The 11,475-nt window shown below is 59.2% G+C and overlaps 1 protein-coding gene across 1 annotated transcript in view; it reads right to left on the reverse strand.

Annotated features, from left to right (window-relative positions):
• TNRC18 (trinucleotide repeat containing 18) overlaps positions 1-544 on the reverse strand; it is a 76,179-nt gene extending 75,635 nt beyond the window's left edge. Inside the window, exon 1 of the mRNA XM_012731632.1 lies at positions 117-544. Coding sequence (XP_012587086.1) covers positions 117-303 — 187 coding nt within the window. The 5' untranslated portion in view covers positions 304-544. The remainder of the gene's footprint in view (positions 1-116) is intronic.
• Between the last annotated feature and the right edge of the window lie 10,931 nt (positions 545-11,475).

Consider the following 11,475-nt stretch of genomic DNA (forward strand, 5'->3'; position numbering starts at 1 on the left):
CCAAGAGAACGCCGCCGCGCCTCCACAAACGCCGCCGGGAACAGGCCGAGCCCCCTGGCCTCCCTCCCCAGGATCCCGGGGGGACCAAAGGGGCGGGCGCGGCGCCCGGCACTTACCCGGGTGCGGGTGGAGGTTGAGGCCGGCCATGTACTTCCCGGGTGGCAGCGGGCCGGGCAAGCCCGAGGCGGGCAAGCGTCCGGCTGTGGCCGCGCCCACGCGGTGGCTGTCCATGGCCAGGCCGGACAGCAGCGGCGGCGGGGGGCCGTGCACGGACCGCGGGGGCCCGAAGTCTCGGCCATCCATCCTCCGCGGGAGTGCCGCGGCCAGCCCCCCTCGCGGCCCGCCGGCCTCGCTCAGTGGGACCTAACAGTTCGGCCTCGGTGTAGTCCCAGAGTCCTCCGGCGGCGGGGGCTCCGCGGCGTGCATGGCGGCGGCCAGCCGGCCTCGCGCTCAGCGGCGGGCCCGAGGCCCGGGCCACACAGGCGGACAGCGGTCGGGCCCCTCCGGGCGGCCAGGCGGAGCTGCGTGAGGCGGCGCACACGGCGTCTTGGCGGGGAGAAGAGACGTGCGCGGAAGAAACAGAAAGAGGGAAAGGGAAAAGGGGGAGGAAAAAAAGAAGTTTCAGAAAGTTGTGTGGCTGTTCGGGGGTCGGGCGCGTCCGAGCTGGCGGCCAGAAGTGAAATGGGGAGCAGCCCCTTTTCCATAAAAAGTAAAAAATCCGCGTTCCTTCCTCTGGCTAAGTCAGGTTCCCAGGGACCGGCATCAGCCAAGTGGCCGGAGCAGCGCGGCGCCTCCGCGCGCACCGAGCCTGGCGGCCTCTTCCGAAACTGGGGAAGGGCCCTCGGCAGCGCCGGGACGGCGAAAATACAAACCTCCCGGCGTGTTTTATTCCTGGGCGTCACATGCTCCGGGATAGAACCTTTCCATGAGCAGTTCGAAATGTCTCCTCAAACACTGCCACTATCTGATCCGGAAAGTTTAATATTTAACCTTTTTAGGTCCTCGCCTCCCTCTTCCGAATTTGGTTTCCCTGAACTCGCCCTGAGACGCCGAATTGTGGGTTTTTTGGGAGAGAGGATGCAAAGCAGGCTTCTTATTTTTAAGGAGTCGCCGCCCCCTCCCTCGGCCCACCGAGAGTCGCAGAGGCTAAGTCCGAGGACCAGAGACGTGGCATTCTAGCCTGAGGACTGGAAAGAATCCTTCAAAACAAGCTTTGGTTTCATTTTCCAACGCCTTGGCCTGGGGATCCTGAGGACGGAGGACGTGGTCTGGAGCGGGGATTTTAGGGGGGGCGTCGGAGCAAAAGCAAGGGGCTCAAGGGGCTTGGTCCTTCCCTACCTTCCCACAAAACCCAAAAATAACCTACAAAGAAAATCTCCACAGCGCGGACCGACGGAGGGGCGCTCCCCCCAACGTTGGGTAAATCCCCCCTGTAGTTCCAGTTTAAAACTGTTTCAAAGACGTGTCGTTTACCGATTCCCGCGGGGGCCGGAGAGGATCTCGGAGTCAATCCTTCCCCTCGCTTTCCGACTGCCCGCAGCAGCTCGGATTCCCAATTCTGGAGGCCCAGGCGCTCGCGGAGCCGCCGACAAAACCAAAGCCAACAGCTCCCGGGTGCCCGCCCTGCACCCCGCGATCTGCGCCCAGCCCCACGAGCTGCAGACCCTCTAAGCCGCAAAGTCCCCCCCCCTTCCTGCAGCCTCCCTCCCCAACTTTGCCAAGGGTGCTTATTTTAACCCGGTTTTGGTTACAAACACCCCTCCTCTCCCTCCCTCGCTCTCTCCCTTCAGGCTCCGGTTACCAGATCCGCGTTTACTTTGGAAAAATCTAAGATCGCATCCAAGGATACATGTCTTAAGGAGGCGATGAGCGTTCCGTGATTTTTTTTTTTTTCTTAAAAATGTCTCTTGTACAGCTTTTCCTTAAATAGCAGCACTTCGGAGCATGCCCCTGCGCCCCGGTTGGGGGAAGTCAGGTTGAAGACACCCCCCTCCCGCCCCAGTACCCTCACTCTGGTAGAAAAGCTGGCTCGGCCATCTGCAGACTCCGCTGCGTTATCCCTACTTTCTCCCCTTCTTAAATGCAGTTAAAATGGCTGAATTCCGGCTTTTAATTAAAAACAGCCTATAATCGAAAACGTCTCGGCGTCCCAGGCTCCCCCGCCGCCTACCGAGAACGGAGATGGGAACCGACGCCCCTCGGCCGAGCTGGCGGCGGGTTGCAGCTGGGTTGGGGGTTCAGGTGAGCGCCCGGAGCTCAGCGACCCGCCCCCGCCCCTCCCAAGGCGCCCCCCACCTCGCTGGCCTTGGCCGGGAATTGCGTCTCGTGGACCCGAGAGCTGTGGGGATCCCCCACCGCACCCCGAAGGGAGAGACGGGCTGAGGGGCAGCTAGAGAAGTTTGAAGACCGACGCGCCGGGTTAGGGGCAGGCGGGCGAGAGCAACGGCGGCGTACCTGGCGCGGCGGCTCCGGGCTCCGGCGACGGCGACTCCGGTGGCGGCCCCGGCTCCCCGCGCGGCTAGGCGCCCGTGCTGCCCGCCATCCCGCGGCCGCTGCTCCTCTTCGCCACCCGCCTCACACTTTTTGCCCGCCTTTCCTTTTTTTGGTAGAAAACCGCTCCCCGGGATGAGCGCTCCGCGCGCCAACTCCTCCGCCCTCCCGCGGCAGGGCTCCCGCAGCCCCCGGAAAAGCCAGCTTTCCTCCCGCCGAGCTCCCCGCTTTTTAATAAAATCCAGGTAGCGCCGGTTTAAAGAATCCCAAATCTCCATATACAGCCCGGGATTGGAAAAGGTACATTACACAACCCCCCTTTCAAGTTCCTCTCGCTGATTCTAAAAAAAAAAAAAAAAAAAAAAAAAAAAGCGCCGAGGGGGGGGTAGGGGGGGTGGCTGGGGGAGGGGAGCACTCTCCGGCGAAGAAACACGCATTGTTCCCCGGTGCCCGCCTCCCCCAAGGCCGGCCCTCGGCCGTCACCCATTGGCCGTGCGCACCGCCAATCACACGCATGTAAACACCTTGGCCCTCAGCCATTCCTATAAAACCAATTACTGACCGAGGGGCTCCGGCAGTTTCCAGGCTCCCCTCGGCGGGGCTGAATGATCAAAACTGGTGGTGAGAATTTTTCCGGGCCGTTTCTAGGCAGCCCTCCCCCTCCACCGGCTTGGATTCCCCACCTCCCTTTTCCTAACCCCCCCCCCCAGCGTCTGGGCTGAGTGATCAAAATAGAGGAAGATGGTTGTCGCCGCAATCCAGGGCTTTGCAAGGCGCGGTTTAATGGGCCGCCTGTCAGCTTCCTGCTCGCAGGAGGAGGTGACAAGCCGAGCGAGTCTGGAAGGACCTGAGGCCCGGCGAGCTGCACCCCGCGCCCGGGCCCCCCCCCACACCTCCCCTGGGGCGCGCCTTCAAGAACGCGCGGTGGAGACGCTAAAACAGACAAGGGCTGCTTTTTCCCTCCCCCCCACCCCCAAACCCTCCTTAAAACAAAGCCGCGATTCATTCACTCTCCCCCAGCAGCGCGGTTGGGTGGGATGGGCAGGCGCGAGGACCGCTTTCCTAGCCCCTGCCTGCGAGCCCCTCCCTGAAACGCGGTGTCAAATGGTTACTGATTAATATTTTGGAGAGACCGCGGCGGCGGGCAGCGGGTGAGTCTCTAATCTTCTAAAAAGGGTTCCTATAGAAACGCGGACCGGAGCGCGCCCCCCGATCAGCCCCGGGGCTGTGGAGCTTTGCTCCGCGCGCTCCTCCCCAGTGCTTCTCTTTGCGTGGGCGCTCCCCTCCCATTTCCCTCCCCCCACAAGAAAATCAGAGCAGAAAAAAGGATTAGATCGGCTGAGCGCGAACTGACTCCCTCTCGATTCTGACATTTCAGCCTATTAGCATTTCTCCACGGGGCCTTCTGAAACCTATTAAAGTGTAATATTAAAAACCTCTTGGCTGGGGGCCTCTCTCGCCTTCCATCCGCCGCGCCCCCTCCAGGGAGGGCGAGACCGGGAAAAAAAAAATCTGTTGAGCTCAGAGGAAGCAGGAGCCAAGCCCAAAAAGTGCTTGGCTGGCCGCAGCCGCCGGAGGGGGAGGGGAGCCCCAACCCCCCAGACTTTGTACTTTTATTTTGCGCTTTCAGCAAAATCCTTTTTGGGTTGAGTCGCTAGGAGCTGCCCACGGCAAGCGTGCGAGCGTAGTTAGAGGGGTCTCGTCGGGCATGGGGGAGGGCCACGGGGCGCACCCTATCTCCGCAGCCGCGCAGGATCTGATGCCGGGCTAGGCATTACGTACCCTCCAAAGGAAGCTTGGAGAGACAGAAATCCGTGCCGATCCTACCTCGGAGAGCAACTGCGTTGATTGGATTTTAATTAAAACAAGAGAAGCCCGCACTTTCGCCCTTCGCTGCAGACTCAGCGTTTTCGCATTTCTCGTTCTGTTTTATTTTTTAAATCCGTTTTAAGGCAACTTTTCAGGGGAGACAGCATGAGCTACTTAAGCGTCCATTCGCCCTATTTTCTTTCCTCCACTTTTAGAAAAAAAAAAAAAGGACTAGGCTTGGAGAGCGAACTGGGGGGTGTCTAATTTAATTCCAGTATAAATTTAAGGGAAAAAAAGTTCAGCCTCTTGAGGGCAGTTTCAAGTTGCCCTTCCTGGAGCCGAGTGCGCTGGTTTCTAGGCTGCCCTCTTTTGGAAGCTGTAGCTACGCGGTGGGAGGAGGGAGGAGTAAGACGGAAAGAAAGGAACGAAAATAGCCCGAGCCGAGGGGAAGGAGCGGCTGTGGCCGCGGTTGGAGCAGGGCGCACTGGTCTCAGTGGTGGCCCGGGCAGCGGGAGACTCCCGGTGCAGCCCCGGGACGGCCAGGAGCAAAGACCGAGAGGAGAGGGGGGTTAGAGAAAGGAGGTATTGTGTCTGTGCCTTGGGGATGGGGGATGGGAGGCGGGCGGTGACTGCAGAAATAAAATAAATGCAGTTGAGCTGCTCAGAGCTGCTGTTAGCCGAGGCGGAAGGGACCGTGCGTCGGGGCACCGCTCGGGTGGGCGCCGAGGGTCCTCTGCTCTGATCAGAGGCCTTTGTCGGTTCCCAGTAAACCCTCCCAATCCTAAATCCCCGTAGGTTCCCCACCCCCTGGCTGCTCTGTAGTATTCCGAGTCCAGACCCTTGTCCCCCCACACCATTATCCCCGCCCTGGATCTGGAATGTTTTTAATAGAGCTCAAGGAAAAAAAAATGTATCTTGAGAGAGTTGGGGTGGGGAATACAAAAGGCTTGCAGAGTGGAAAAAAACAAAAGCTATTTTTATGAATGTTTAATGTTTTCACCTCTGGATGCTCCAGGATGCCGTAATTGTGACGGCGGGGTATGTGTGCTATAAATCATTTAGTTGCTAATAAAAATTCTGCCTATTTGCCCTGAATTTGCCAATGGCGTTTGCATTTTCCAAGTGCGCGGCTCCTTGGCGTAGCAAACCGAACCTGCACTTCATTAGGGCCGCGGTTCCGGACAGCGAGGGTCCCCTCCCCCGGCCCCCCATCCGGGCCCTGTGTGGGCCCCAACCCCCTTTCGCTGCCTTCCCAGCACACATTCACACCCGCACCCGAGCCCCACGGCCCTCCCGCGGCCAGACCCCAGCCTGGGCGGCGGCGGTTCACAATTCCCGGGCTCACGGGGTGGAGAGCGCAGGCCAGATTGCGCACATGGCTTCTCCGAGGCTGCCACATTCGTGGGGGCGCGGGCTGGCGGTGCGGAGGAGCCGCCCGGCAGGCCCTGAGTGCGCGCGGGTCTTTGCCCCCTCCCGGGCCCTGGGGGCCTCCCGCAGTCTCCGGGTGAACGGCGGCCGGGAGCCATCTTGGGGTGGGGGATGCATCCTAAACCCAGAGACGGGCGCAGCCCAGGGTCCTTTGGAGACCTTACACCGTTCGTTTGGGGCCTCCTTCACCGTGCTTCTGGGTGCGAGGAAACAGCCTCCCCGCTCCGGTGGGCCACCCTTAAATGTAAAAGCAGGCCCGGGCGTCCTGAGCCGAGCGGCTAATCACCGCGCTGTCCACCCAGGACCCGCCGCCATCTTCCGTCTCCCTTCCCCCCACTTACTTGTTTACCCGGCGGGATCTGTGGCCTAAAAAAGTGTGTTGACGCAGTGTGTGTGTGTGTGTGTGTGTGTGTGTGGTGTGTGGTGTGTTCGTGGTGAGGGAGGTGTGTTTTGTACTGACTGGGCAGAAAAACGGCTGGAGTGGGGACATTGCAATCCCAAGCCCGAGTTCCCTGAGCGCCGCCCAGCTTGGGCCGCCAGAGTCGGTGCCTTTTGTATGTTACTAGGCCAACGGCTCCCGCTCCCTGGGAGCGGCCAACACTGACAGAATTATTACTGTTTAAAACCAAAGGAAAAGTCCATCTTGAGCCGGGCTCCCCCAGGCCAGGCTTTTGTCCAGTGGGCTCAACCCCCACCCCGCGGCGCAGTCGGTCAATTCGAGGCGGACCCTGCGCGCCCTGGACCCCCGGAGTTGCTGGCAGCCAGGCGGTGCCCCGTCCCCGCCCGGTGGGAAACTACCCTCTCTCGGGCGAGGACGCCGGGACCAACCTCCACCGCCGTCCGAACCTCTGTGCCGGTGGGCAGTCTAGGGCGCACGCTGGCCAGCCTTTCGGTTAAGGGGTTAAGGCTAACGGAGTCGCCTGCCGTCGTCTTCCGCAGACTGCCGGGAGGTCCCCAGCCGAGTTTCTTAAAAACCAGTTTCCTCCGGTCCCGGGTCCCGCAACCGCGGATCTCCCAGCCCGGGCACCGCTAAAACCCGGAGAGGGCGCACGGGGAAAGCCACGCTCCTCGGCCCTTGCTGCTGGCCGACCCAGCCACAGTGCGGCGCCGAGCCAAGGTCTGACCAGCCCAGCTGAGAGTGGCCCTGGACCCGGCAGGACCTGACGGGAGGGTCCGGGATACCGCGGGGAACGGCAGGCCAAGCCGGGACCGGAGCGCCAGCCCCTGCCCCAACCCCAGCGGATCCTGGCACCCAGCGCCCCGCCTCTGACCCTGGGCTCTTGCCCCGGCCCGGGTCAGGTCTTCCAGCCCACTGTTTAGCTGGGAGAGAACCGAGGTGTGTCCATCTCCCCTTCCTCCCTCCTTTCCGCCGCCCTTACATTTGTGCTCGGGGTTGACCAGCCCGTTTCGCGCGCTCACTCTGCACTAGGTATCACAGCTTGGGTCCTCGAGAACCGGTTGCCGAAAAGAATGGCCTCCCCGGCTCCGTGGCTCCGTGCCACATCGACACCCACTGGATCTGAGGTGGCCCTTCTCGGGATCACCACCCGGAGCAGGACCCCTGGACAGGCCGGGCACTTCCTTTGAGGAAGACTCCGGAGGCTGGAATGTGCAAGGCAACCGTGGGGTCTGAATTTGTCAGAATTAAGCAGCCACCCGTCTCCACAGGTCCTTCCTTAATCTCACGACCCTTCCGTCCTCTCCGGGCCGCGGAGCCTGCTGTGGGACACCATGTGAGGAGAAAGGATTTTGATTTTGCACAGCCAAGACGGAGCTGTGTCTGCAGCGGCTGCACCCGAGGCAGGAGCTCCTCGGATTCTCCACCTCCCGCCAGCCAGCCGGTGTCTCCTTCCACGCTGCAGATGATCTCTGGTTTCTCCTGCCCGGTCCCAGCCCGCACCTTCATCAGCAGCCGCTTTCGGGGCAAATAGCCCAAGTGTTAGAAAGTAGTTAGTTGAGTGCTGATGGCAGTGTGGTGGGAGCAGCGGTCTTTCCACCTGAGTGGTCATGGAGCACCCCGGGCAGAGCCAGAGAAGGTGCATTTGCAGTAATGACACCTAACGGCACCAGTATTGTCTTTTTGCCAGAGGGGCCAGGAGTAAGCCTTCCCTCTGGTGCTCCCGTGAGAGCGGAGCAAGGGCCCCGGCGATCAGGGACAGCCACCTCCCAAACGTCTTTGCAGGAAATTTGTGCAAACCCAGGCTGTCTATAGGAAAACCAAGAATGGGAGAGACATTCACCCCCTCTCCTGAACCTCACTGTGCGAGGGACAGACAGCACTTCCAAGCCTGGGCCAGGGCCGATGCAAGAGGCAGACGATTTGGAAACCTCATTCCTGAGGGCTCTCACCCGGGGAGTTTCGGCTCCTTCCTAGAATTTCAAAAAGCACGTTTCAGGGGTCGGGGGCTTCAGACGGGCCCAGGGGAATCTGAACACACGATCGGGCACAGGGAGCTCAGCCTGGGAGTAGAGAAGTGGCTGAGCCACATTCCAGCCGAGCCTCCCCCTCCAGGCCCCAGCCCCTCCGCGGTGCCCCAGGAAGCGCCTCGGAAAACAAAGCACTGCGGTTTCAGCCCAAGGTTAAAGTCCACCGCCAGCGTCACACACCCTCCTCCCCGCCAAACCAAGAGCAAGCGTTGCTCCAAATAAACCACCGATAAATCAGCTCGGGGGCGCCTGTTGAAGAGCTCTGCTGACCTTGGGGAATGGTTTTCCTGCTAGATCTGTCGGAGGGCAGGCACAAGGAGGGGACACAATGCCACTGTGCCCTCCTCCGTAGAGAGGCCGCGGCCAGAAGGGCCAAGGGCTTGCTTGGGCCTTTGTGGTCCCACTCCTGGTCCTGAGGGGCTGGGTGGGTTGGGGGAGGGGTTGTGGCTATTAGGCCAAGGCCAAGCACTGGCTGGTCGAGGGCCCCAGGTGCCAGGCACTGTTCTAGGCACCGGAGAAAGATTGGAGGGACAAACAAGGCTTCTTTGGGGGCCTCCTTTGTCTGGGTGTGCCTGGGTGTGTTCTGCAAGCGAGTTTGCTGGTGTGACTAATGGGATTTATGTATGTCTGTGCCAGGGTGACTAATGGAGGGCTTGGCAGCACGTGTGTTTGGGGAGGGGCATGGCTGCTGGGGGAGGGGCACCGTGCCTAGGTAGGGCTTCAGTGCCCCGAGGGAGCTGCTGGTCTCTGGCAGTCTGCGTCTCCTCCCCTGCAGGCCCCCACCTTTGTTGGGGCCCCTGAATGCCTCCCTGGCAAGCCTGTGCATGCTGAGTGTTCTGGAGCAAATTCCTCCACCACTTGACCCCCTGAGGGGCCTCTTTCCCTGCCCACTGCCCTGACCCACCAGGCCCCTACAGACCTAGCTGTCCCACCCCCTTCTGCCTATTTTCTTTTTGCACTCTGAAAATTCCTTTTGCTGCAAACCAGCTCCCTCCCCTCCCATTCCTCTGGCTTTGACAACATCATGTTGGTACTGCGGTGCCCATTTCACAGGTGAGAAAGCTAAGGTGCAGAAAGAGTGGCCCTGGCAGCAAGCACAAAGCACAGCCCCGACCCGCCTAAGGCCCCCAGCCTTGACTGGCACAGAAAAGGCAAGTACCCCACCTGCACTCACACAAGGTGCCACCCCTCCCCATCATGCCCCTGCCTGCCCCTGGGGCCTCCCTCGGCCCTGGCTTGGCCCTGGCTTGGAGGTAGCGGGAGGCAACAGAGGTCAGGAGAGTCCTTTTGTCCTGGCTCCGTTGGGACCGGGGAGCCCAGCTGCCTTCCTTCCTCCAGGCTGATAGGGGACCCCAGAGGTGCTGGGCCAGGACCACAGGTAGCTTCCGCCGGGAGGACCCATCTCTCTGGACCTTCTTTTCAGACACAGAAACCCAACCTTCGTCCCTGTAGCTGCACTTTCTGCAACTTACACAAAGGTTCTGTCCTATGCATGTGTCTCTCATACCTATACTTGTCGAAAGGGTCCCTACAACCCAGAAATGCGAGATGAGCTTCCTATGGCCACACAGGCTAGGCTGCAACAAACAAGCCAGATCATTTTCTGCCCAGCTCTCAGCCTTGTGCTTCCCACTGGTGCCCTGAGGCCCATGGTAGCCTCTGCAGGTGGGGGACTGCATACCCGACCTCTTCCCAGGTCTCCTCAGGCTCCCACACCTCCAGGCTCCCAGGATGGATGTGTGTGTGTGTGTGTGTGTGTGTGTGTGTCTTTACCTCCCTCCCTTATTTCTTTCTTTTATCCCACTTTGGCATTTTCTTTCAAGCAGAAAATAAAAACATTTCCCATGGCTACAGCTTTGAAAGCTTCCCTCTCCTTTCTGCCTCTCCCCACCCCCCACCCCCACATCAATCCATTTCCAGAGTCAGCATAAAGTCAAAAACAAACCTCCCAAGATCAATCTCCACTGGCCCCCCCTTGCTACACCCCTCTACTTTCTCTGCGAGTCCAGGTCAGCCCCTGCTAGGAGATAAGTGGGAGCAGCCCCCACCCCCACATGCACACATGCACTTGAACACCTGTGGCCACAGAGCATGTCTTAAGAACCTTCTAGAGCTTCCTCTGTGAGAAAGCCCTGCTCACTCCATGCCTCCTGCTGGAAATGTCTGTGTCCTTCCCACACTCCCTGGACTAGCCCTGCTCACCTTGGCCAGTATTCTTGGAGCTATCTGTTGAGGGCTGAATACCCCTCACCCCAATCATAGGTTGAAGCCCTAACTCCCAGTACCTCATAATGTGACCTTATTTGGAAATAAGGTTGTAGCAGATGTAACTAGTTAAGATGAGGTCAGACTGGAGTGGGGGTAGGGAGCTAAATCCAATATGGCTGGTGTCCTTAAAAAGGGGCAAATTGGAAACACATCTAGAGGGAATATGGTGTGAAAATACATAGAGAAGACAGCCCTCTGTGAGACAAGGGCAAAGACCTGGAACAGCTTCTCCATTTTTGGCCTCAGAAGTAAGCATCCTGCAACACCTTGATCCTGGGCTCCCAGGCTTCTGAACAGAGACAATAACTCTGCCATTTAAGCCACAAGTTTTGCAGTCCTTTGTTATAGCAGCCCTAACGTGCTAATACACCACCCCAAAGTTAAGTGGCTGCAGAGTCAGTGGGATATACAGTGGAAAAGGGAGGGGACGACCTGCCCCATGAACCCCGGCTGCAGTGTGAAGCTAGTGTATCAGTCAGATGGGGGAAGTTAGACTGCAGTGACAAACATCCCCCACATCTCAAAAATGCATTCTCCCCAACATGGCTTATGCTCCGAGCCGGGGAACCCTTAGAGCAGTGGACCCCCATGGGGTGGCCCAAGGCTCCAGGCCATGGAGAGTTCAATGCGAGGCCACTGTGGGGACCTCCTGTCACTTGTCACTTAGGCTCATAATCCACATGACCACACGCAGCATAGGAGGGCACAGACAGTAGACCCCCTGAGGCCTAGGAAGGGGAGCAAAGCCAGAGGCTGGTGCGGCTGGCCAATAGGTGCCACAGCTGGGATTTGACACCTTCTCATCTGTCAAGCTTGGCCTTTATTTAAATTGTGATAAAATACACATAGCATAAAATAAACCATCTTAACTATAATTAAGTGCAACTTTCAATGACATGAAATATATTCGCATCACTTCACAGACAGACACCCCCACCAGACCTCATATTGCTAACCTGACCCTTGCCCTATCCCCCACTCTCAGCCCCGGGTACCCACCTTGCTACTTGCTGTCTCTATGGATTAAACTACTCTGGAGACCTCCTTTAAATG

This window comes from Condylura cristata, unplaced genomic scaffold (genome assembly GCF_000260355.1).
Source record: "Condylura cristata isolate star-nosed mole 26May11 unplaced genomic scaffold, ConCri1.0 scaffold00032, whole genome shotgun sequence".
Classification (NCBI taxonomy): domain Eukaryota; kingdom Metazoa; phylum Chordata; class Mammalia; order Eulipotyphla; family Talpidae; genus Condylura; species Condylura cristata.